The sequence below is a fragment of the Bombus bifarius genome, unplaced genomic scaffold, assembly GCF_011952205.1.
Source record: "Bombus bifarius isolate JDL3187 unplaced genomic scaffold, Bbif_JDL3187 scf7180000007966, whole genome shotgun sequence".
NCBI classification, from domain to species: domain Eukaryota; kingdom Metazoa; phylum Arthropoda; class Insecta; order Hymenoptera; family Apidae; genus Bombus; species Bombus bifarius.
In genome coordinates this window covers 7010820-7038625 of record NW_022884352.1, presented here as the reverse complement: position 1 = coordinate 7038625, position 27806 = coordinate 7010820, and the positions used below count along the sequence as shown (strand labels likewise).

General features: G+C 37.5%; 1 protein-coding gene across 4 annotated transcripts in view; it reads right to left on the bottom strand.

The window, feature by feature from the left end:
* Positions 1 to 27806, bottom strand: part of LOC117211033 — a 184857-nt gene that overhangs the window by 52328 nt on the left and 104723 nt on the right. For all 4 annotated transcript variants that reach the window (XM_033454968.1, XM_033455224.1, XM_033455136.1 and 1 more), the window contains 4 exons: positions 15748 to 15896; positions 15525 to 15641; positions 14384 to 14567; positions 4663 to 4919 (listed from right to left, as the gene is read on the bottom strand). In XM_033454968.1, coding sequence (XP_033310859.1) covers positions 4663 to 4919; positions 14384 to 14567; positions 15525 to 15641; positions 15748 to 15896 — 707 coding nt within the window. The remainder of the gene's footprint in view (positions 1 to 4662; positions 4920 to 14383; positions 14568 to 15524; positions 15642 to 15747; positions 15897 to 27806) is intronic.

The following is a 27806-nucleotide window of genomic DNA, read 5'->3' as shown; positions in this document are numbered from 1 at the left end:
TCAATTGCTATATCACAATCACAAAACATCGGAATCCTACATCTTCTTTTTATTCTAGGTTAAACGAGACGAATTCTAATAGTCCTTTATCGAAAGTCGTGCTTAAAATGATACGCTCGATATATCGAATCACGAAACGCCAGAATCTTGGAACTTTTCATTTTAGGTTAAATGAGATGTATGTGTATATAGATATACGATTTCGGAAAGAATACAGATTTTACGAAAGAGTATTCTAATCTTTATGAAAACGAAAATTGCTCTCGTGGACATGAAAGACGCGGTGGCGGCGTTTTAACCGGTGATAAGTGCGCGAAACTGAAGTAAGGTGTAAAGTGTCGACTTACTAACTCTCGACAGCGTGCAGGTTACACGACCGCGAAGTCTGGTTCCTCGTGTCGTTGTAAGGAACTATCGTGTTTTCTAAAAGCGATCACGTTACCAAAGGTCGCTCGAATTACCAGAAAGTCCTGGTCAGAGGATGGACGTTCAATCGGATGCTTCCTACTAACTCTACTGTTGTCCCATTATTCTTCACCATTCTCGGTAAGTTCTCTAATAAAAACATGTTTTCAGATAGTTCGAAGTTATCCAAGAAATGCGATATTTTCTTCGCATTTTTCGAGATTTCGACACCACGCACTGCACCATGGGTAACGCCGCTTTAAATTTAGACCAAGTTCAACCAAAGAACTTGTGAACTTTATTGTAATTACTTAACTCTAACCTATAAGACCTGATTATCGATGACACGATGTAGTCGATGAATCACTGTCGTTAAGATATTTCTTGGATTTTCACGGAGAAACAACCGACCACTCGAACAATCGTGGACTGAGAGCCTCTTTAGACAAGCGACTCAGAGTAGCCAACCGCGTGGCCAGGCACGAGGACGTAAACAAAGCGTGAAAGATGATTGGCCGAGACGATGGCTGACCATTCAGGTATGCCACATCGTCCGGCGAAGACTCCTGTGGTCTGCATTTATCATAAACTACCGGAAACATAACGCCAAACATTCTCTTATATAAATGAAATGAACACTGAATCTATCACAGATTGTTGTTTCAGAAGCAATTTCTTACTATTAATCGGAAAGCAAAGTCGAACAATCAACAGTCTCGAAGGAAGCTTCTAAAATTTTAGTGAAAGTTTAAAACATTTAACAAGAACCTCGATCGGTATCTTCTCCTCCAAATTGAATAGTTAAGTCAAACGGCCTGGAAAGATGTTTCTCAAATTCTACTGAAAGTTTAAAACAAAGTCCTCTTCTTCGAACTCAACTCGAACAGTCTCAAAAGGAGTCACCCAAATTCTAATTACGATCTAAAACAAAGAGCTGGACGATGTTCCCTTTTCCAAACGAAGCTATTAATTCTCAAATGTACCTTTAATATTCACAATATATCCTCGAGTATTCGGTATCACTCAATTCAACTCTCTAGAAGATTATTCGGATCATCAACTTCTATACTACGTTTAAACACCAACATGAAGACGCTTCCTTCACTTTCACTTTATTGTTTACATGCCCGATGTCCAGTTAGAATCCCGACGATAATCGTACACCGTTACACTTGTTAGAAGTCGTGTGTCACGTGCCGTGCAGAAAATTCACAAAAGCGACTCGAGTGGAGGCGATCACAGGTTCCAAGTCGTTTAGTAAAGAACCTCGCAGGTTAAATGCTAGCCAGGTAGTCGGAGGCGCGCACTAACGTCGGAATCTCGTGTTACGTGCCACAATAGCCGAGAACACGTGAAAGGCCCCCCGGATGTCACGAAATTCACGAGGCTCGTGCACCTTTCTTAGTGGGAGCGTTGCTCCCTTCTTGCCACCAGTGGTGGGGATAACCGGTTTCTTCTTCACACATCCTCGAGTTGCTACTAAACGGGCCTAACGATTGGTCGAGACGAGACGAGGTTCAGGGGCGTATCTAATGTTGGTCTCCGGTTACGATGGATGAGAAAGTTGCGACGATTAGAAGGATATTGACAAGCGACGTGGTATAAAAATTATTGTTGTACAATGTATAGAATTATAGATATCGTGGTCGGAAGAGTTGATTATGATACTTAGTTATTTAGATATGTATATACCGTCGTAGTATAGTAGCGGAGCTATTTTGGATAATTGCGTTATTAATAAATTTCCTTCTATTTTCATGTATATTTTCTTTCTTTTTCAGATGTTTGGTGATAAAATAAATAAAATAGTGGCTGTAGATTTTATAAGTGACCGGTCGAATTTGTAACTTGGCTATTTACCAGTATTATCCACCTAATCTTTGGATAAGTAGTTTTTATGGATTCTTTTTATTCTCCTGAGACGTTAATCCTTTAGATCACCACTCTTTCGTAACCTACGAATTTTTCCTTCCTTCGGAATTTTCACCTCCAAAACTCGTAAAAGATGAATCACTGCTGTAATGTGTCTTAATCTATCTTTAAGGTATGTAATTTACAATGTAGTAGTATACATCGTATCTTTCCTCCTGTAGTAAGACAAGCCACAATATTTTCTTGATTAAACAATATTCAGTGGAACATTTTTCAATTATGTTTCCAAAGATTTAAAAGAAATTTTCGAAATGCCCATGCAGATTCACGTAAATGGTTTCTTTTGTAGGAACGACATCGAACTGGTCTTCTCGTTCGTTTAAACAAGATTAATTGCTTTTTTTGGAAAACTTGTCGCAGCCAAAGTGAGCCGGGCGAAATTTAACTTTCACGTTCGTCGTAATAAATGCATTCATTAGTGCACTCGAGACGATTAGGCGAAGTAGGAACAAGTGGAGCGTCGATGCGAAATTCACGAAACGAAATAATAGCCTGGCGTTTCTGCAGTTTCGTTTCGAACTAGCGGCATTTCCCAGCGGCGGGAAACTACTCATCGCGAAATTGCTCCTCGAGGACGGAGTCGTCTGTGAAACTATAGTAAAATTGAACTGTCATAACCACGCTCTGCTTGACCAACATGTAAGTACAAATATCACAAGCTGTACAATTATTGCATCGCCGATTGTTTCTTAAGCCCTTGTGATCTTGCAGTTGCTCGCAAACGTATTTCCAACGCTTGTACGGATCTTCTACGAATAAACGATTTCCTGACTTTTGCGTTATTCGGTGGCTAGAAGAAAGTATCGATCGAGATATAAGTTCATTCACTTTTCACTAACGTCTACATCTAAAGGAATATTCTAAAAATTGTTTGAGAATATAAAAATACACGTAAATAATATTTCTCATGAAAGATATAATAGAGGAATAGGATAATTAACCAAGACACTGCATAAGGATGTGATACTGACGAAGGATAGTTGATTACATAGATTTTATACGAATGTAACAACATTTGCTGCGCTCTTTGTAAATTTACATAATTTAAAAATATTCAAAGCTATGGCAAAAATATATATTTAATTAAAAAGAGAAAATTGCGCTATATGGAATTAATTTCTCTTTTGTGTTTTCATTTACAATTGTTGATTTTAATTACCGTGGAACAATGGAAATATTGTTCTTAAACTTCCATTAAATAACAATGATAGCAAGAAGTAATCGGACGATCAATTTCATAGTTTGCTATTTCCATTAAAATATTTGCCGCCGTCTACTAATTAGACGTCGCCAAAGCTCGACTAATTGAAATAATTGAGCAAGTTAATCGAACTTCTCGAACAATCAACGAAGAATATAACTTACTACGTAACTTCTCTGGAACTATAATGCGAAAGGCATTCGAACTTTTCAACTAACGTTGTTAGCTACGACGTTCTATCTTCCCAATTGACGTTTCACGCTGACGTCGGATATCAAAGTGCATGTAGCAACGGATCAACGATTCGATCATTCAGCGCTGCGATTTAAACGGCAATTAACATGTACGTGGACGTAGAAATGTAATTAAAAGCAATCAAGTTATCGATCAAACGAAAAAAGGTCTCTTCGAAAGCCCTGCGCGCAGGATAAAATTATAAAATATCTAAAGAATAACCTTTCACCGATTGCATAATTTTCTTGTATGGATAAAGAGACGGAGAAGTAGGAAGAGAAACACAATTCTTGTTCACCGATACGTTTGGTAATATTTATGGACTACTTATGTCTACTTCCACCTTCTACGTCCCACGCTTCGCATTTGAAAATTTATGGGAAGATTCTCACGTAGAAATACCACTCTACTGTAATGAATCTTGAAAATGGAATTTCGAATTTCCCACGCGCCTCCATATAAGTGGCAATTAACATGTACCTACGTGGAAGTAAAGTATGATAGAATATAATCCAGCTATCAATCAAAAGAAAGAAACCTAAAAGCGTAAGATCTCCACAGAATAGCGTTCGCTATTTTCTGGAAGGAAAACAGAGAAAGAGAACAAAATCCTTTTTATCAATACATTTCGTAATATTTATCGACAATGTACTCCATGCTTGGCGCGACGAAATTTATGGAAAGATTCTCGCTAAGAAACACCATTCTCCTAGAATAAATCTTCAAAGGGTAGAAATGGAACTTCGATCCCACCTCTTTCAATATCCAGACGTGATAGATCAATTTCATGTTCGATTTGGTTCAGTAACAAAAAAGAAAAAAAAGAAAAAACAAAAAAGAAAAGAAAAGGGAAAGAAACTCCGAACCAGTGGCAAAAGTATGACACTCACCTAACACTGCCCGGTGACCTTTCACCCTCCTGCCGATGTTCGGTGAGACGAGGCTGAGTCTGTCACTTCTTGAACCTAACAGGGGGCTGGGACTCCTTCTTGGTGGTGGTTGATCAGCGAAAAGCCCATAGCTGCTTCCCGCGTTGACAGCATTGCTGGCACTGACAGTTCCCACCCCTCCGGCAATGCTCCATTCTGCCACACTGTCGATCGAGCTGCTTCTTGGGAGGCAGGAGCTCGTTGCGCTGCAGTCTCGTCTGTTGATCAGATAGAATTTTCGGCTAAATTTGGTACACAGTTAATGGAGTAATTATAACGACTCACGAAAGTGATTTCGACGATGATAGAAACTTCTTATATGTGAAATATATGCTAAATATTGCATTAAGAAATATCGCTTACTATAATTGGCTATGAGAATAATGTACAATTATATATATATGTACTAACAATTTTCCATCATACTCGTAACATCTATTCTATTCTATTCTATGATACTCATTTATATTTCTCCATGGTTTTTGTTAAATATAAGTCCATTTTGTAAAATTACAGTATACTTTTATACGTCTGATTTTACGAACTTTCTTTTCTTTGCCACTGTACGTATATTGCACGGTCCATGACTCGATAGTCCATGACTAGAAAGTTGTCTTGCGATTTCACGCGCACCACGAAGAGTGTGTTGATTACGTAAAATTTGTCATCGACGATCGAATTAATAATCCTGTACTACGCGAGATTATCGATAAACCGGTTTACACGCCATTCCGGGGACCGATATATTAAATTTACGAAGTTTCCTGAGAGGACTTGTGCACTTAATCTTCACCCTATGGCTCGATCGTTTAAAACCACCCCTGTGCCATTGTATTCTAACCTTTGGCACGCGCTATTAGGTCCATATTACGACACGTTGCTACCGCAACGGGAGAACTTTAATCGTGTTTATTCAGAACTGCACCACGTCGATAATATTAATTCCGCCCAATCAGCGTACAGTCTCCTTCCTGTTATTTTCTTCCTTTTTATTTTATACTCCCGGCAGAGTTAACTTCTCGACATTTACCAGCCCCCGCTTCAACGTTGCATGCATTAAAGCTGATAAAATCACTTCTACGACATTATCTTCGCCCCCCCCCCTAATTCGACCTCGCTTTTAGTACAGCCATATCCGACATACGTCTAATTACTCTCGAAATTATGCACTTACGTGAAAACTAGCAAACTTCGAAAGAAAAAAGACGATCTTCGAATGAAAATGATCGTTTTACGCTGTTCCAATTACCTGCGAAACAGTTTCCTTTGTATTCTAGTCGTTAAAGAAATTTCTACGTATCTTCTATTATTTTTCTTTTCTTTTTTTTAATTTTTTTTTTCTTTCGTAATTACATTAACAGCTTTCTAATTGTCCTAAATACGCTTCTGTTCAGAATTTCATTGCGTGCCTAAATGTACATATTATGATGATTAGTGAGATGATTAATGGATACGTTGCCATATATACTTTGAGAAACTGTTACTGTGCCTGAATTTTACAACAGAAACTTTTCCCAAAGGAACATCAGGGAATATGCATAGGTATCGTTAGTAGACGATCAGCGTCACTATTTTCACTAAAATACAAAATTAAGATCCTGCTTTTTAGAGGGAACAATTATAATATACAGGGTGGTTGGTAACTGGTGGTACAAGCGGAAAAGGGGTGATTCTACGCGAAAAAAGAAGTCGAAAATATAGAATAAAAATGTTTCGTTTGAGGCTTTGTTTTCGAGAAAATCGACTTGAATTTCGCTCGAAAAATTAAAAAAAAAAAAAGAATCACTCCCTTTCCGCTTGTACCACCAGTTACCAACCACCCTGTATATTATTATATTTTATATAATATAAAAAATTTGTTCAATTCATAAGGAAATAATAGACGCGCAACGTGTTCCTTTTATGCTATTTCATCGAATTACGTACGATCCATTTTGCTCTATTGGAAAGTTGTACGTCTATTATTTCCTTCTAAAACGAAAGAAACTTTTCCGACAACTTAATATATCACAACGAAAAATTAGTGTCCGAATAAAACTCAACGTTAATTTCACCAATCTCTAGAATCTAAGAATCTCTATGTGTATCTTCAATAATTGCAACAGCGATCTTGCCATTTTGACTAGTCTGGTGCATTTCCAACGTGCGTAAATCATTAAAATCTGCAATTTACTAAAAAAACTTTTACACAAAGCATCGTGCGACGTCCGTCGCAATAATAGTACGAGATTTCTTCTTGTCCGCCAACGAAAGATCCGCAAGAAAACAGTTTTCCGTGGACGTTTATTCATCTCGGTATATGCAAACACGAGCTTCCTCTATTTCTTCGTCTCGACGATTCGCCGGCTTTTTCCCTCGTTTTATTCGTCTCTGAGCGTGCAAACGAGGGGGGACTAGGAAAGATAAGTAACGTTAATAACCTAAGGAAACTGATTTGAATTCCTTGCGCTGGCGAGTTACCTCTCCCGGCAGACGCGACGTTTCGTTCGCATTTTTCACCACCTCCTGAGAATTCTGCCTCGAACGCGAGCTGCCTGATCTTTGGGAATCGTGGCAATTGCACGTTTTCGCGAGCAGCACTCAACCGCTGCTGAAATATTATGCTCGCTACGAAAATAGAGAATATACGAGGCGCACGGGGAACGGCCATAAAGTTGTACAGGTAAAAAGCTTTTGATTATCCCTTGTAAAAAGCTTCTTTGTTTTCTGCCCCTTTGAAAGGTATTCTTGGAACTACGAATTTTCCCCGACATCGATGCACAGAAGCACCGATCCTTCTACGAATCCATTTTGCAAAGCACAGGTACGCCGACAAAAATAACGCGGCAATTCACGTGATCGTCGATTAGAAATTTCATACGTTCGTTGCTGGTAACGCGCGTGTTTCGAGGAAATTCATCGTACGATTAAACAAAATAATGTGCCAATATGTTGGAATAATCATTGTTAAATAAGAGAACCTTCGATTGAGGAAACGTGTAATTTTAAGCTTATTCTTTTGTTTGGCTGGACGTAAAATGTACAATATTTCGTCATTCTTTCATCGTTACATCAAAGTCCGATAACGACGTAAAACGAGTATCATTGTGTCGAGTAAAATTGAATTCAGCATTCGAAGCGTAAATTACACCGTCCCTCTTCCATCTGTAGTAACAAAAAAAGAAAGAAAAAGAGAAACAAAGTAGAGAAGCGAGCAAACTTTTTAATATTCCTCTCTTTTACGAGCAAGAACCGAGTGATTAAAAGAAGGTAGCTACTTTGACTACGTCGTTACCCGGTACTAATTAATTCAGACGTTTGTGATTGGCGAAAGAAAACTGCGATATCCTCCGTTTTTAATCTTCGTTCTTTCAAGGAAAAAAAGCAGATCCGCTACGTGCGATATTTGACCAAGTCGCACCTCTAAATTACAAGCTTCCAATTTATCCTCGCCAAACTTTGTCTTCGTTATATTCTCAGCTTGTCGACTTAAATAAAACAAACAAAGCCGCCAGAGGCGGACGCGTTGGCCCCCTTTTCGCTTCCGTTTCTTTATTTCCTCTTTTTTCTTTGTTTCTTTTTCCTTCTTTTTTTTTTCCTACTTCACACCGTCGTCGAGCTGGTTTTTTCGAGAAAGCGACAACTGAATTTTCTGTTGCCACTGTCAAGACCACCGCTCTCTGCCTTGTATCTTCAATTATAAAATAAAGGACGCTCGTTTTCGCGTTCAATTTCTCTGTCCTCTGAATCACTTGTAGTTTAGAAGGAAAGCAGATTACACGGATGGGGAAAACATCGTGAAGCGTGGAAAAACTAGAGAAAATTGCAGAGAGATCCTTGAACCATTAAATCTCGAAATTGTCTTTCACTTTTATTTTCCTACTGGAAGGCCATGTGCACCGGTCTTTTTTCGATGCTCGTTGCTGGAAATCCAGCGAAGTCTCTCTCTCTCTCTTTTCTCTCTCTCTACACGTCTACAATTTACCCACGCAAATTACGCGGCGATGACTTGAAATTACCCACAGTCGGTGGCATTTCGAGTTCAGAAGTTTGCCTGAATCCTCGTCACTACGCAGGAAAAACATCGGTTAGTTGTGGCACAGCTATGATTTACGCCAATTTACCGACCTTCGTGCCACGCATACGTGTAAGTGGCTCGTTAGCCAATCAGACTGCAGAGAAACCGCGTTTTCTCGGTTTGACTAGTTGATTCCTACTTTTTTCGATGGCTTAATGAATTGGATTTTCAACGAAGTGAACTCGCCGAATATTATTCTATTCAAAATATTAAATAACGTGATTGAAGTTTCGTCTAAAGCCACGTTCGTCGTATTCTTCTTGTTGCAGAAGAGAAAAAGAATGTTCCAGTCTCTTTAATTCTTATCCAATAGATTCGTAAATATTTCTCGACAAAACGTTCATTGTATCGTACAATCGTCGTGTCGATCTGAATCACATCGTCGCAGAGAAACTATATCCAATCGAATCACCGAGTTAAAGAACCGACGATCGTTTTGCAAGAAAACATATCAATCTCGATATAGTGAACGATGCATCCTCGCTTGAACTATATTTTGTAAAGTACAAAAAAAAAAAACGTACGATGAAAAAAGAAATAACCATCAGGATATTTCAAAATAATCGCTTTGCTAATAAGAATACGAAGATCGTTTTACTCGGTAAACGATATGACAGAACTTTTTTTAAAACTGATCAAATAGAACAATGGAAGGAATCTCGCTTCGAGAAATTTAACAGCAGTTGTTCTCCTCCTCGCCAACTCTTCGAGAAACGAATTGCAAGACGAAACCAAATTACAAATGCTTCGAGCGAATTTGGCGTACGATTTGCAAGTGGTATTGTTCGATGATTTAATTGAGAACATTGCGCGAATCGTTGCACGAGCTACAACTCCGCCGTTGTGATTTATTCCTTTGATATCTGATCGAACAACATGAATTTCGTTGCATCTCGTTGTTCCGAGGAAACTTGCCAACTATAAATAATTTTCAACGCCAGCAGAGACTAGATAATTGCTTTGCCTCTTGGCTCGGGGATAAGGTTTCAGACTTGATGGCCAAGAAAAGGTCAGACACAAGAGAAGATAACGTTAACTGTGATAAAAAACCACCTACTCGGACGAGTTAGATTCGACTATATTTCCTCTATGCAGGTCGATGCGGCTTTAAGATTAAATATATTACTCCTTCGAGAAATAAAAGACCAAAGAATATATAGAAGATATATAGGAGACATAAAGAACGTAGAGACAAGAAGATATTTTAGAAAAGTTCGTAAAAACTTCACGATAATAGCCTGATAAGGTGTTAATTATCGGCGTCTATCTGTCGGGGGGTAGAGTACGATGTAACAAATCGTAGAAAGGGAGGAACGAAACGCAAGTGGAAGAAGTTGTTCGTGGTCAGACACGGCAGGGAAGGCCTGATTAGCTGCTATTATGTTCTTTTATATCTTTCTTTGTTCGATGATAAATTACCTTTTCACAATAAATGCTGTAAAGATATAAATGGTGAGAAACGTACTAATAACTTCTCCTCGATGTACAATTATTTTTTAATTAACGTCGAAACGAGGAAATAAAGCCTTGCTAGTTTCAAGAGAAATGAAATAATTTTTTAAACTAAAACACACAAGATGCTGCACACTTTTCCTCGCGGGACTTCATCAACGCGTATTCTTCGTGTATTCTGCGTTTTAGAAGAAGAAGGAAATCGTATGGATTCTCATGCGAGTAGAGCGAACTTTGATCAAACAAGAATTAATCTACACAGTTTGTTTAAGAAAGAACATGATTGACGATACACTTGTAGTATCGTGGACGAGGGGCTTGGGGCGTGTCGTGCGAATTATAAACAAGCGGTTGCCGAGTATGTGCGTGGTGAGGCTAAGACAAAAGATACGAGGCTAAGACAAAAGATACGAGGCTAAGACAAAAGACAAGGGGTTGCTAAGGGACATAAACGAATTAACAGCCGTATGAGTTGAGAAGCCAGAGAGTGCGGATTGCGTTGTCGAGACAGTGTTGTTAGCGTTGTTGAGAGTTAAATCCGTGGTGACGAGAGTTGCTAATTAATTATCTAGTTGACTTAATTATAACACGTTGTTGTGATTAGTTCATGTTAAATAACCATCGTTTACTGTTTAATCGACATCTGTTTAATCCATTTACTGTAAATAAACTAATCATAATAGTTTACCATACTAGACATTAGTTTACATTTTACTATTTTTATGGAATATTAGTATGAAACTAATACAATATTGGTATTTATAGATATGTTTAAATAGAACTTTAAGAGCAATAACGTTTGATAAATAATGTTTGCGCGATAATTTAAAAAGATGAAAAAATCCTGATATTTTTCAGGCAAAGTGGTAAAAACAATATTTGTTGTAAACTGATATAATCAAAATTCAACTTCAGACAATAATAAATTCAATTTTTAATCACTGTCAATCTCGTATTGACAGGCTCGCTATTATTAATACCTGATCATTACATTGATTGTTATAATTTATTTCTGTCTTCTATTATAATAACCCCAAGCTCCCTTCGTATCATTTTTATTCCGACTTTTTAATAGAACTTCCAGCGATCTATCTATAATAAAACACTCTAATCCGATACTTGTAAAATATACTAATAAAGTTTCGTAAAAAAGGAAAAGGAAACTGCAAATTCCTTGTAGCCCAAAAAATCAAACAAAAAGAAAAGTTCAATATGCGAAAAACTTTATTCCGCTGGATCACAGCGGAACAATCGATGGAATATCAAATTTATCCGAATCGCGGTTAGTCGACAGCTTAAAACCGACGATGCACGGCTAAGTATTCTTCTTGTCCATAAGCTTTCGAATTCGCGGCAATATCGCGTTGCATGTTTTGTTTCCCCGAGCTGGCCGTCTAGGTTCGTGGAAAACCGGGTCGCATCCATTTGCAAATTAAACTTCTACACCCTGGCGGATTGTTCCGCGCGAGCAAAGCTTACATACAGTGTCTTGCGAAAATATTCCAACCACTTATCGTGGCAAATTTGTCTAAATATATTTACGTGTTTTACATGGAGCCTTTTTTAAACTACATTAGCTCTTAACGAAGCAGGACTATTGCGATTATGTTGGCAAAATTTGAAAGCGAATTTGATCCATTTATCGTGGAAAATTTTCGTAAATATATCGTACGCGTTACATTTTCAAATTCCATTAACATTCTAATTCTGTCATCGTGATTATATTGGCCAAATTTGAAAGCAATTCGGAAATGTACGTAGAAGTCACAAGATATTTATGAGTGCAAGTATTTGAAACACTTAACGTGGAGAATTTTTATGAATGCATTGTATGCGTTACAAAAAGAATTCTAAACTGTCATTAACATTCTAACGAGACACTGCTGCCACGAATATGTTGGACAAACTTGAAAGCATTTCGACATATAAAAGTTAGAAGACAGTTGCGCCTATCGCGATCATACATCGAGTAGAAAATTGATTTTACGACAGGAATACAACTTATAGTTAAACATTGGAAATAATAGCATTGGAAATATCGAAGTTTATCAATACAACAATCGTTATACTTCGATTAGATAATAATGGAATTAAATAGCAATATTAGAATAATAGAATTATAATTGACTTATAACTGCTTTTAGACAGAATTATAAATCGAATGATAACTGTTTAAATGCTTCAATTTACTTACATTACAATGCATTTGCACTAAATACCTCGTAATTTCTATATACATTTTCCGAATCGTTTCAAATTTAATCAATACGATCACGACGGTGGTTATAACGTTAATTAAATTCTGTCTCATTATAATATTAATGAAATTTCACAACGTTCTGTATAACGTGTTCACAAAACATTTTCATAAGCGTTGAAATACTTCCATCAGCTACTGTACGTCCCTTTTTCTCCCTCGTACGTTCCGTTCTGTATGAACCTGCATGTTTTTCCGTCACCTGTCACGCGATAGATCTCTGTTCTTGTTTTCATCGCCGTGCTATTCACGAACTCTATGTATCCACGGATTTTAAAATAATGTCTATCGATCGTTGGAGGGCACGTCGATGCGTTTCACGGGGATAACGCTACTTTGTTAAGGGAGCACGAGGGTGACTCGACGTCGGCCATGTAATTTTACTGGGTCGTTTCTCGGGGAAAAGCTATTGTCTCGTTTGGGGATGGCTTTTCTTTAGAGGCTCGAACTAGCCCGTTTTCTCTTCGATGAGAGATAACAATGATTTGTCGAAAGATACGGGCAATTTCCAACAGAATAAAAGCGAGAGATGCCCCAAGTTAAGTTTCGGATGAGCTCGTTTAGCCGGAATAGGGACTTGGCCGGATCATTTTTTTTCCTTCATTTACTTGCACGCTACGAGAGATGCCGTTATTCATTTTAATTAACGCTTTCAGCCATGAGTGCTCTTTGCGCTGGTGTTATGTTACGCGCATGTGATATTGGTTTTACGAAGCTTCCTATTAGCTACGAAGTTTTCTGTCGTCGATCTCGCGAGACAAACTGATCGGTTCCACTTTTTGTACTTTTCGTTTTATTTGATAAGCACGCGATTAACGTTCAATCGTCAGCAACGAATTATTTATTTCCGTGAATCCATTTACCGCGAGAAAATTACATAAATCATAGATTTCATATGATTATAATCGTTTATAGTAAATCATAATTATCCAAGGTAAATTTAAGATGTAGCGTCTACAGCGCTCGAGTTTGTGCAGTCGATCGGCTCCTGAACGGTTCAATTATTCATCGCATCGATGAAGAAGAAACTTGTTATAAATCACGCGTATTTGTCGTTAAGAAAATAATATAAAAGACATGTCAGACATGGAGTATAATTAGAATATTCGTTTGATTTTCGTGCAGGCCTTCCATTTCGAAAGAAACGTTAGGTTGAAAATATTGCGTTGAAAACTACATTGGAAATATAACTTTGCCATTGGAAGAATTTCAGAGACCATATCCACTGTTCCACGTGTCCACCTTTCAATGTATAGACCGTTCGAACAAAAGAGCCACGATAACTGCAATTCGAAGATTCGAAACTTGCAGAACCGGTGGGCCAGTGATTCGTAAAGAGCGCAGAATAATATTTAAATTATCTCGATTAAACGTACGATATTTCAAACGACTGAAACGCCATACTGCACCAACAATATCATTACGCCACTATCGTTTCCCATATTATCGTCCGCTGTAATTCCACCAAACCAACTACTAACTCTACTGTCTCGCTAAATTAACGTGAATCAATCATTCGATATTGCAAAAGCGGAGTTGAACGTAACCGGTGAATTTATCAGTGCCGATTCGGTGGAAACTCAGGACCTTGGAACCTTGGACCTGGCCGACGAACCATCCGGTAAAAGCGATTCAGTGTCTGCGTATCAACTTCGATGTTGCGAAAAGTAATAACTCGTAGGTAATTTGTTGCGAAACAAGTCTCGTTCCGATAAAAGTTCGTCGAAGGACACTTCCGGAGTAGTCGAAGCTGTCCGTTCTGCGGCAATGGTCTCGGACCAATTTCTTTTTTCTTTTTTTTTTCTGGTTTCTTCCTCTTCTTTCACCTCCTCCTCCTCCTCCTCCTCCCTTTCTCGAGACCCCGCAGCGACGTCCTGTATTTTAAGAATTTGACGATGGCCGATTTCGTGACATACCTTTCCCAGGAGAGCCTTCGTGGAATTTCATCGCTCGGAGTGAAGCTTGGCCTCTGGTTCAAGAGCCTCGCCAATCTGGTCAAAGGTTGAGAACCGCCGATGCTGGAGGTACTCAGCCTGCCGCTTCTCGTCGAGTGTTCCTTTGAGGATTCTCGCGTTGGTCCGGAGTCCGAGACGCGACGTTCTGCGAATAAATAAAGAGAAAGGGTGTAGAGGGATTTTTATAAAAAGAGAAAAAGGGAAAGGTGTGAATAAGAAAACTGATTACGAGATGTCAGCATGGAATTTATGATATTTCTAGTTGACTCGATGGTATCAGCCAAGTGGCTATTGATCCCTTTTATGATGGAAGGCCCTTGAGACTGTTACGCTGGGATTTCGATTATCGGAGCACCGATTAGTGCAACGATTTATGCTAAATTTCGGGGATAAGGAGAAACAGAGTTTCTAGAAAGGGAGAAGGAATGAACATAGTTCGCGTTGCAAGACGCCGGTAGGAAATTTACCGTATTTTAGGCTGACTCGTTATCATTAGATAACGCACGCTATTCAATTTTATGGATTTAAAATTAACAAATTCGATCTCATCGATTAGATTTATACGATAGAAAACTCTCGAAACGCCTGTGGTAGAATCTCCATCATCGGAACGCCGATTAGCAGAACGATCAATTTACGGAAGATTTGCGAATAGATAAAGAAAGAGGGGAAGGATTCTGGTGGAAAAGAGGGAATATGAAGATGATTACTAGATAACGATAGGGAATTTACGTTATTTTTCCGCCGACTTGCCACCGTTACATCTACATGGAAACGTACCGCGTTCAACGTACAAGGCATCGTATATAGTAGAATTTGGATTACCATAATACCGATTAATGGAACGATCGATTATCGGAATATCGATTTATGACAAATTTGACGATAGCTCTTTGTAAGGAGGACTAGAGTACAGGAATAGAAATGAAAAGAAATCGAAGAGCACAAAAGCAAGTGCACGATAACGTACTAATGTATTCCAAGTAGCGAATTTTCCTAAAGAAGATTTTTACTATTGCAACGAATGCAATTCCACGGATTAGGGATATCAAGCGGTAAGACGATCGATCACCTCGTTTTGAATAAACCCTCGATATTTTACCTATCGTGTCGTCTGTAAACGATATCCTCGGTGTTAGTAGCTTGGTGCAATGGGAAACGGTACTGCCACGTTTCGTCGAACTTCCACTCTCCGGAACCGATAAACCCGCTGACGCTGCTGTAATCATTAGCAAAGCGTTGTATTCTTTAAGCGGTAAATAGCGCCAATAGGAAGCCAAGTAGAAAGCGTGCTTAATCAATCGATAATTATTTAATTAACATACCGTTGTAACGGGCATCGATCTGTGCTTGAAGGATGCTCAAACCAGGCGCGACTATAGCTGGCAAAGTTCTGGAACGCAAGAGGGGTGCTGGACGTCCTCCAGGACCTCGCGCGCCTCTGCTTTCCGTTTTGCATTCTACCGTGGGGATGCTGAAAACAAACAGACGATATCGTTGTAGCGTTTCCGCGATCTCGCGATATTTTTTTATGTGACACGTGTGGTAAGCAAACTTTCATGTTTTGTGGAATTTGAATATGGAAATGGAGTGATGAAACATTAATAATGTCAATAAGATCGTAATTTTGAAACTTGGAATATTATTTGGTCGTTATTAATTGCGACGTTTTGGGCGAAATATTATTTTTGCCATATTTGCAAAGCGAATTATTACTTGCTTATGCCAGTCGGAATATATATCAGGTTCGACGATTCTGCGGGATATTATTTCCATCATAGTTGGAAATTAAACTATAACCTTCCAGTTATTACGTGTGTTTATCCCACTTGAAGATTTTAATATCATTTAGCTATTATTATTAACGTCGACGTTTCTTCGAAACGTTATTTTTACCATATTCCGAAATTAAGTTATTAGTAGTTTGCTATTACTTGTTCATCTCACTTGGAAACTTTAATGTCCTTTAGTTATTTTTCTCTCCAGTTATTTTCTTTTAATTATTTTTATCATAATTTCTGCAAATTGAATTATTAGTTATTTGTTATTCGTTATTGTTTTAATATGTACGAATTTTTATCGTACAATTTCTGCAAGCGTGAAGAGACGTAGGAGGCAGTTTCGACAGCGATACAAAGTTATAATTACGTACACTATACGATAAGAGTACAATGGAACCTAACGAAATAGAGTTCAATCTCTACAATTCAAGGAATAATCCATGCATTAACCTCGCAATACAATAGCAGACGAAAGAAAGTTTCAAGTTGTTAGATAATGGATTTCGTGTATGTTCATATATCAACAACTTTTGTTATTCTCATATTTCTTCATATTTTGTTATTCAGTAATTTCTCATCACATTGCCGATAGTCACCTATTTTACAGTACAATGTGTATCATATCTATTCACTGCTGCAGTGTAAAAACGATTGTAATTCTTAAAATTATAATATCTTTTGTACCACTAAAATTTATGCTTCCTTTTGTCCGCCACTTATCCTCCACATCTACATACATTTTACAACATCTTTCACTCACTTCGACCAAACTACGCTCTCAAATTCCACTTTCTCTTTGTCCAACCACGTATTCCCAGCGCCATTGTGTCCAACAACGCGTGTAACCACCATAACAAAACCATGAGTACGGCATATAAAGAAATTCTAATTTTCTAAATCGTTTTTTCTAAATTTCTCACACTGTAAACAAGTTAATAATTATTTTCATCCTATTTCGGAGATTCCCAGCTCTCTACTTGCCTTTCCAAGCTTTTGGAAAACTGATCTATAGCGAAGAAGAGAAAAATCAAGCTGAAGCGTAGAGACTTTTTACGTGCTAGGACTACGGTAATTCGAGAAAAAGGCTCAGTGGCAACGACCTGACGTAACCCTTGGAACGAACGAAGGAAGCCGGGTGACACGAGATCAGGATTACGGATCCTAGCTCGCAGGAAGTTCATCTACCGGTCGACCACTTTGTCTCCTCCGCAAACCAACGACTTCCTTTTATCATCCTCCCCCCCCTGGCCCCGATAATTACGCCGATGCGTACAAAAGCAACGAACTAGCTTAACAATGGGGTCCCTTGTGTTTCAACGATTGAACAGAAATTTATTAAGCGGACGAAGAAGAGCATTAGAAAACGTTGGGAAATCAATTCTGGAAAGGAGATCGTTCCACCTTGCCCATTTACAGTCGGTCTTCGACATCGGAAAATTGGACGAAATCGCTATGAAACTAATTTTCGTCGCTGACTTTGGCGACGTGAAAGTATCGCGAGCGGTTTGCTTGGATTTAATTTTTTATACAGGTTCGTTTTTGTGATAATTGTAAATTAGCAGAAATACTTTGTAGGCGATTTTTAATTGCTGTATAGACGAACAAAATGGCAATAGTTTTATAATTTAGTATTCAATTTGGTCGGTATATACGTTTCTTTTTTCAATTTCGATGAATCGAGCAGGGTTATTTAAAAAGCTATAGCAAATAACACTAAGTAGCTGTTTTAGGTTCATATTAAAATTGCATCTAAATTTTTATGTCATTTTTATTTAGAGATTCGTTCAGTGTGAGAGCAAGCGTCGATATCGGTAAAATATTTAAAAAATCGTGGCGAACGATCTTAAGCATTTTTCCTTTTATCTCACATTGATATTACACGTTAAAATCAAATGTAAACCTAAAGCTGATACGGAAATTGAAAAGCTATCGAGTAAAAGCAACGAACTAAATACCGATATTGATAAGGCGATTACCAAGTTCCATTTATAAATTTTATTCTTCATTCGTTGTCTTTCGTTATTTCAATTTATTTTACACAAACATTAAGTCGAACTTCTTTTCTAACTATTTCCTGTTTACCTTCCATCGCTTGATTTGTGTTTAAACAATTAATTTTAGATTAGTTTTAGGTTCACTTGCAATGCAAAATTAAAAGTATAAACTAAAAATCGTTTGCAATGCTTTCTAAATATATTTTTCCTTTCTCTAAACATATTTTACTTATACTTTCTATTTATATTTAAATAACCCTTTTCGATATATTGGAGATCAAACAAATCCAAGATAAGAATTAAATCGTAAAAGAAATTCACGAACTTTATGCTTAAAATAGCACACGTAGGATAGATTTTTCTCCCTCTATAGCTAAACTTATTCTTCCAGTTTTACTGCTGTATGTTATCGATTCTTTTTATTCGAATAGATGTCCATTTAACGACTTACCTTCAGTGTCGAATTTTTCATAATACACGTGAGATGATCCTTTCCTTCTCTATATTTCAACCGATTCTTCCATTCAATTTTATATTAATTCTTCTGACTGAATAAAGACTCGAATATTACGTCCGTCGTACTTTGGAAGATAAATGCGTCGCGTGATTTCAATCGTCATATACAAACTATACGCGTTTACGTCTGAATCGCTCGACGATCGAGACGACAATAACGAGACGAGCGTTATAACGACGAACCCGAACAGTTGTGGCGCATTACATAAGGACGACCGTGACAACAACAGGTGTCGCGGTTACACTAATTTTGTTTTCACCTTGCTAAGGGTGATATAAGAAATTTTTGAAAACATTGGTAAGATTACACAACAATGAACGTTGTATGATTGATTAAATAAAATAATAATACCGTAGTAAGTTGCGTGCGAAGGCGATATTTTTTAACCAAATTCTATATACCATATATATGTTATATATACATTGGTTTCTTAATTTGCGCGACGCTTTCTTTATTTTTTTTTTAATTAAAATACAATTCACGATCTTAATTTACGCGGCCAGAAAATTGTTCTACAAGTTTCAAAAGTAACAAATGTATGGAGGAACTTGTTATATGTTGAAACGCGTGATATTTTTCAACCAAATTCAATATATATATATGTTATATATACATTGGTTTCTTAATTTGTGCGACGCTTTCTTTTTTTTTTTTTTTTTTTTAATTAAAATACAATTCACGATCTTAATTTACGCGGCCAGAAAATTGTTCTACAAGTTTCAAAAGTAACAAATGTATGGAGGAATTTGTTATATGTTGAAACGCGTCAGTGCTATATGAGACGAGGATAAAAGTACATTACGTTGTGCTATTCATCATACGCGTACATGTCTTTCCTTTAGAAAATTCATTAATTTTTGAGCGAAAATAAATTTTCGCTTTAAGCCACAGATAATTATTTATATCGCATTTGCGTGAAGAAACGAATAATACAATTCCGTGTACTATATTTCATTGCTTTTATCGTTAAATTTATTATTAAAATTATTAATCACTTCCAGATTGAAATATATAGACAGTGTTAAATAAAAATCCGACGATTATCAATTTCTATTGCAAACGAAACAAAAAGTCTTTTTTCTATCAATTTCCATTTATGTGTTGTACCACAGATCGCTTCTCCCGGAAAATTTCTTCTCGTTGTTCTTACTCCACAGACACCTTTGCTACAAATTTTCAAATATTCCAGTCTCGAAAAGTCATGGGTCACATAAAAAGCAAGTTTTGTGTAACACACGTAATATATTCACGAATATTTTCCAAAGGTTTTCAGATATTTTCACGAGTTACTGTACAGAGGGAAAAGAGAAAAAATGCGGGGGAATTGTTTTCCACAGAAAATTTACGAGTATCCCGAGACACTTGGGGGCTGTCAGGAGAATTTACTTCGAGATCAAAGTTATACGACGAGAACGACGATTATCGTGGGATTACAGCGGAGAAACCTCGTTTTTAAAGCAAACGCGTATACAAGTTTCTAGCCGCTCTCAACATCGTTCGATTAATTTTCAGAATCGTTTAACGGAAAGTAAATTCAACTTTCTAGAGTTGCCGCGAAACTTCTCCTGAAAGCTCTCAGAATTTCCACTTTAAGGGGTGTTTTCGACTGTTGGACGAAAGACCAGCGGCCAATGCCTTGGTGAACCGCGTCTTGAGTCGAAAACACGAATCCGCGTAGACGTTTTCCAAACTTAAAGGACATCAACTCGATAGGTTTCCCTGTCAGCTACAAGCTTCCTAAGCACGTAACTTTAAATCGCGTTGACGATCTCATGTTCCTATGGAATTTCCCCATACTTTTCTGGTTTTTATTATTATCGTTATTGTTCTTATTTGTATTATAATCGTATTAATATCTATACGATAGACATTTATAGAGCACTTATTTATTCTCTTACGCATTTATGGAAAATTTGGAGATGCAAAATTGCACAGAATGCACGTGATATATAAAATGATAAAAAGATATATAAAATGTCCAAGGTACTGTGTTTTTTTTAATAGCTGGTAGGTAAAACAATTTTCTACCGAGATTCTACGTTTTCAGTTATATTCTCGAAAATATGACTTCGCAGAAAAATCCTGTTCAACATGTTAATTTCTTTATAGAAATTGATAATCTTTCTACTTGGAACGCGACTGATTTTTCTTGACGAAGCTTTATTTCTTGAATATGAGTAACACCCAATATATCGAACACTGAGCTTTTTTAATCGATTATATACACGTCTATATATATGTCTTAACTGGTTTTTACTTTATCGATAACAATTACCAGAAATTAAAAAAAAAATTAAGAAAATTAAACAAATCCACTTTGCGTCGTACAATTTTCCATCCTCTGCTTTATGAAACTTCACTTCATTGCGAAGCTAAAAGAACTTTTTTTATTATTAAACATCTTCTTACGACGAAGTCTGGCAATAAAAATATTAAATGTAAAAGTTTCCTCTCTTTCCCCGTAAAATAGGAATCTGCCAAGGTTACTATAGATTTCTTCTTAGAAAAAAGGAAGACAACCCTATCAAGGTAACCGTTTGCAGAAAATTCCTGAAAATTCGAGATATTTTATCCAACTGTTTTTCTTTTTTCATTGCAGTCCGCGTGTCTGCAATCTACCGCACAATAATAATAATCAGCGCAGACGGTGATAACTTAAATCGACACGAATGTGAGTTCACCCAGCGGTGTATCACTGTGATGTTATTTTGCTTATGTCGTTAAATCCGTACGGTGGATGTAAAAAGTGATGTCTCTCTGATCTTTCGTATTCTTCTCTAACGTACAGTAATTTCGTGGCCAGATCGCTGCAGTGATTCTGTAGCCGTTGTTTATGCAACCTGCTGTGTCTGGCAATCTTTTCTGTTACAGTGGCTGATACTGGTTTCTTTATTTGTTTGTTTGTACGAGATGTACCAATCTTCGTTCAAAAAGCCTCTCAACTTTTTATTTTGCCATCTGTCTATTGATTTTGTATTGGAGTCGGAGGCTAGAACGCCCCATAATTGGCAAGCATACGTCCATATCGGTTCGAGAACAGTTCTATACATCAGCAGTTTGTTCTAGTTTGCCAGCTATCTGTGATTTTTTGCCAATCAATCAACCGCCACGAAGTTCCCTACATCTTTCGTCTAATTGTTCTGCTCTTTCGTTAAAAAGATATATAGTTTCCACTATATCTTCTCTACGATATATTAAACAGTCAACTGTGTTTAACGAGTATACACGTCGAACGAAAGCTGTATCTCGGAGCGTTTACCGTGTATACTCGTCGTCGCTTATATTTATCTACGCACTAACCCAATGAGAGACTTCTGAAACTAAATTCCGCGGTTAAATGCTTAATAAATAATTATTTATAAATACTATGTGTTTTAATAAAAGAGATTTACGGTACAGGAAATTTTAAAAATAAAATTAGAAAAATTAGATTTTACACAAAAAATGAAGAAAAAGAAACAAATTCAATCTTCTATCGTAACTTTTAAAGAAACAGACCTACGTAGCAAGTTTGCCGCTTAAAAACAAATCATCTTTCTATACATCTCTCTTCTCCTAAGTGTCTTCGACATACTGAGAAAGATACGTTTTTTATCCCTCGCTTCGAGGGCTGCTTTCACCCCTCAAAATATGGATGATCACCGATAAAAAAATACGTTAAATTTCATTCCATGAATTTCATCAAAATCTAGTTATTGTCACTTATTATTTTTATTACTTATCAGTTATTAAAACTTGGAAAATCTCTCTCGCAAGTATGCTGCGAGATATTTCAGCGTTTCCTGTTTCCGGTGGTACGTCGTTATTTAATTTTACCGAAGGGTACGTTCGTCCTTTTACCGTTGAAAGTGTATGGATTCCGTAGCATTGATTTCGATCGTCCACGTTTCCAGCCAATATCCTATTTCGTTGAGACGTTGCTGTAGTTTATTTGAAGCTTCGTGCTGCTGGTCGCGTCGTTGTGGCGAAGGTGGCAGCGAAGGTATCGAGCATTGTCGAAATGTCCCACGTACAGAAAGCGTACAACGTATATTGCGGAATCGAGATATTAAAGTGAAATATTTTCAAACGATGTCGTCCTCTGTGAATAGGAAAGATCGTTTTCTTGATAATCTAGATCAACCGTTTCGCGTTTCGTATTTTCGTACGGAATCAGCGGCTGTCTTGATAGCCGTGACAGTGAAATAAATTTTTGCGAAACTAACGGAGCGGGATTTTTAGTCGTTTAAGCGTATCGCGTTTTTAAAAGAAAGCCAGTCACGTTTCCATGGGATCCTTTCAGCTTTTATAACAATCCGCGTGAAAAACACGTCCGCGAAACGGTATTTCCGTCGATACAATTCCAGGTTTTTCCAAAAACACGTTTCACCCACGGATTTCCCATCTGTCCAAGGAAAATTTTACATCTTCTTTTTTTCTTCGAGCAAGTTTCTCGAGCACCTTGCTCGCGTTTATTCCGACCATTTTTCAAGATAGCCATTGTTTTTGTGTCTCCAGCAACGACGATTTAAAGCGCCGACCCTCGGCATGGAAGATACGATCTCAAGGGTTCACGTCTTCCTCAGGAATAGTTCATTTTTCACAGCTACGTCTGGCGGGTAGAGTCACTCACAAAAGTCTACATACTACATCCTTGAACTCTGAAATATCGTAACAGGAACTACGGCTACCGTAACATTTTTCATGTTAAATTTGCTACGTACATCGTCGGATTATTACGAGAAATGAGCGGCGTGCGTGTAGCACGTGACAGCAAAAATTATTCACAATACCGAGGATAAATCACTGCAGTGGACGTAGATTGTAATACAAATGGCAGAATGACATAGCAACTATTTGCTCGGTGCATATTCTTTTCTTTCGTTTTGTCAGACTTTCAGGAGTTCAATCTGAAATACAGACGCGCTTCCCTCGAATCCGCATTAAACGAAGAAATAACTTTCCTAAGAAAGGATTTCTACATCGTTCGGCTTGTCACGCCATAGCAAACGTACACGATCTAACAAAGTAAAATTTCTTATTTATTGCTACATCGGTTTATTATTGTTATATATCAGAACGATAGAATATAAAATGCCATTTCACGAGCATCTGTCATAGCTTCATGAAATCGTAGAAGAAGAACGGACTTAAGGTTGTGTTAAAGATCCGTTTAATTGATCTTTCGAGTAAAATCTTTCCCCTCGTCTTCATAGAATCGCCAAAAATGTAGATTTCTAACGTTACGTATGTTCGATTATAGTCTACAATTTCTTCAGTATTGTCATAATCGAAGACCAAAGATCGTAATTTCTGATATAATTTTGTTGGAAAAGTGCCGCCAGTTAAATGCTCCGTGTCTCGGAAAATTCGAGATGATTTCACGCTGATACGCGAGTGGACACAGGATTCTGCGACAAAATGCATATTTCCTTTTTCTCGGTAATTTCATTTCTCTGAATTTCTCTCAAAAAGTTACATAGACTAGCACGTGAACATTTTCGACCGACTTCAGTTGTAGATCTATTCGAGTTCGTGTTAAAAAGAAGAAAAGTGAACGGGATTATATTCGCAGCGTTAGCAGTGCAGCTCCCTAACGAAGCAAATATCTGCAATGTTTAAAGGTAAGGCGTCACAGGTGGCGAGGTTAATGAGTTGCCCGTGTTAATAATTGAAACTTTTGATTGAATGCGGAATGTGACCCATTTCCGTGTTGAAGGTACGTTCACGAAGACGCGAGCCACTGTGTCGATAAGACATTTTCCACGGTTTGATCGCCTTGTTATCTCTGAGCTTACGCTCGGCAAGCTCGTCCCGTTGTTATCTCTTCGTTGCCGCCATATAATCCCTTTGTTATACCAAATTGAAAATTTCCCTTTGTTAACGAAGAGTAAGTGGAATATGCAAAGGAGGAAAAATCCCCGACTCGAATATTCAGAAAATTTGGCGGTTTTAACGATATGCAGAGGATATACAGGGTGTCTTTAAATGCCGAGGATCAACTTTGGAAGTAAAATATAGCACTCGTTAAAACGAAATAAAAGAAATCTTCAGATGGCTGGAAAATCTATTCTTTTGGAATTCGTGAGACGTTTTCTACTTCGAGTTTGTAAGACAATAGGTACAGTGTACTTCGCTGGTTTGAGCCATCGGTTAATCCCAGACAGTCGTTTATTTGGGACAAAGTTCAAAAAGCAGAATCTAATCGAACAAATAGCTCTAATTTTCTTCTCTTAATTGCGATAGCGTGCCGTTTATTTAGGACAGAGGACCGCAGTGCTGCAGAGAAAATAGGAAGCAGGACACCACAGGGATAAGAGGATTCGCTTTTCCTCGCTCGTTCACTCGTTGTCACGCATTGATGTTACTCGTAACGTGACACTTTTGTCTTAAATAAAATACATGTTTATCTGTATGATTATGTATTGAGTCTGTTAGAAACAACCAATCAGAGTCTTATCATTTTTTTTTCTTCTTTCGTAGTCGCATTGCTTGTGTTTCGCACTCCGCTTTCGTTCGAAGGTACAAAAGCGTGATTTTTATATAAATTCAATCTTCAATGTTCACTTATTTTCTCCTGACATGTCGTACGTTTTGGTTTAGTTGGCTCTAAGGCAATTAAGAGATGCTAGATATTTGGCTCTAATTTAATCTGAAAATATTTAAAAGAACGCGTCAATGCTCGTTTAAGCCATAGTTTGTCTTCTTTGTGCAATATCGTTTAATGATATCGATGACTATCGACAAAGGATGAAAATCGTTCCGTATGAGAAATGTCTGTATACATGTTAGATATTTGTCTCTAATTTGATCTAGAAATATTTAAATGAACTCTTCCTTGTTCACTTAAGCTATAACTTTTTTCTTTTAATTGTAATATCGTTGAACGATATCGACGGTTGCTGAGAAAAAATGAGAATAGCGTGGCACGAAGAATGTCTAAATACACATTAGACATCTGTCTCTAATTTGATCTAAAAATATTTAAATGGACGTTTCATTGCTTATTCAAGCTACAGTCTGTTTGCTCTATATACAATATCATTTGACGATACCGATGATTACTGACAAATAATGAAAATAGTTCTCCATGAGGAATATCTAAATAAATGTTAGACATTTGTCTCTAATTTGATCTAAAAATATTTAAATGGACGTTTCATTGCTTTTTCAAGCTACAGTCTGTTTGCTCTATATACAATATCATTTGACGATACCGATGATTACTGACAAATAATGAGAATAGTTCTCCATGAAGAATGTCTATATACGTATTCGACATTTGTCTCTAATTTGATCTAGAGATACTTAAATGAACTATGCATAACTGCTAGCATAAGCTATAGTTTGTTTGTTCTGCGTAATTTTAGCTACTACATTTACGTAAGAGACATTTCACGTAATTGGGTCAAAGAATGCTAATCCCGACGTGTCGCGAATAATCGAAATCCACTGTATTTAAACACATCGTTTTTCGGAAGATGGATTGGACATGGTGGAGCTGTGACGTGGTCGCCTTGTTCACCCAATTTAAATCCCCTGCACTTCTATCCGTCAGTACACCAAAAAAACTGTGAAACTATGGTAGCATACGTATAATAATCTTAATTAATTATCGTACAATCGCGAGAAGCATCGGTACAAAGCGCACGATCGAAACACGAGGAGCTACAAATATCTGATCGTCGTGAAAATGTCCGATCTAAAATACAGAAATTGTTCGAAAAAGAAACAGAAACGAAGAGAAAATAAAATAAAAGATACATGGAAAAATGTACGATAAATATGTAGAAAAATTTGATAAGACATCACAGAGAGCCTCTGGTGAAGTCCACGAATGTTGTGAATCTGGAAAATGGATTTTTGGTATTAGTTAATTAACTGGGAATCTTGTCTATCGAAATCTCAGAATGTTTAAAGAGGGGCAAAAGTGACAGTGTGTACTTGGCTGGTGTGTGTCCAGGATTAAGGAAGGTCAGGGTGTCTGGAGTTTGCTAATTTGTGACTCTGTTCTATATTGCCATCAGACTTTCCCTTCTTACAAATACAGCTAAATGCCCTGCCTCACCCTACACATCCTAACACGTGTCAACGATATTTGCTGTACGATATAGTTATCAACCTTCTGGAACATCCTATCGTTATACCTAGTCATAATTACTCTTAGATCAATTTTTCCATCTATCTTTTCTATCTACAATTTTGTTGATATTCGTTCTTGGATATTTTTAGAAATCTTATTTGTGTCTCAGTAATAGTTTTTTTTTTTTTTTTTTAATAATAATTGAAACAATTTTCAAGATATGAAATTCAAGAGTGGAACGTCGTGTGCTTCCAAATCTCTCTTCCTGCTTTCTATTTAACACCATTCTACCTAGAACGTTTTCAGTTTCCAATTTATATCGAGATATTCCAAGTTCTCGATATTCCTTAGTTTGTAAATAAATATATATTACAGAGACTTGAAGAAAACAATGGCTGGATATGTTAAATTGAAAGATGTCGAAACAAAAATAACTTCATTTCTCTTCCAACGACAAGAATAGCATTTCTAACTGAATAACTAAAAACAGTACGAATATCTGCCTGAGTGAGTGGATTTTAATTTCATCTGCCCCTGCTCCCGCAATAATCATCACATTTTTCTAAAAACACCGAAAGACTAAAAGCCACGGAACACGCGAGAGACAAATTTTCGTAGCCGGATAAAACATTTTTCGCGTTTCCCGGCAATTTCACAAATCGTCCGTGCCATGTTCCAAGCGCGTGGAAATTCGTTCAAACCGAAACAATAAACGTCAGGGAATGAAAAGAGGCGAGATCGAGAAGCGGAGAAAAAGCAAGAAGAGGGAGAGGCACACAAGCGTGTATCTCGTTTCGGTATTCATTTCGCCTAGCGGCCTTCTGCATCGACGCGTTTCGATTCAACTCGCGTTTTTTCCGCTTCGGGACACGTCGCTTTCACGCTTCCGTTGGAAACTCGTCGATGGGTGGCGAAGACCGATGCAAAGTGGTATTGTACCTCCGGTAAGAGGATTCTGCCTCGGACGAAGGAACCGCATCGTGTCGAACGTCCCGTTCCAAGGCCAAAGGACCCTGAAATTGCGGCAAGC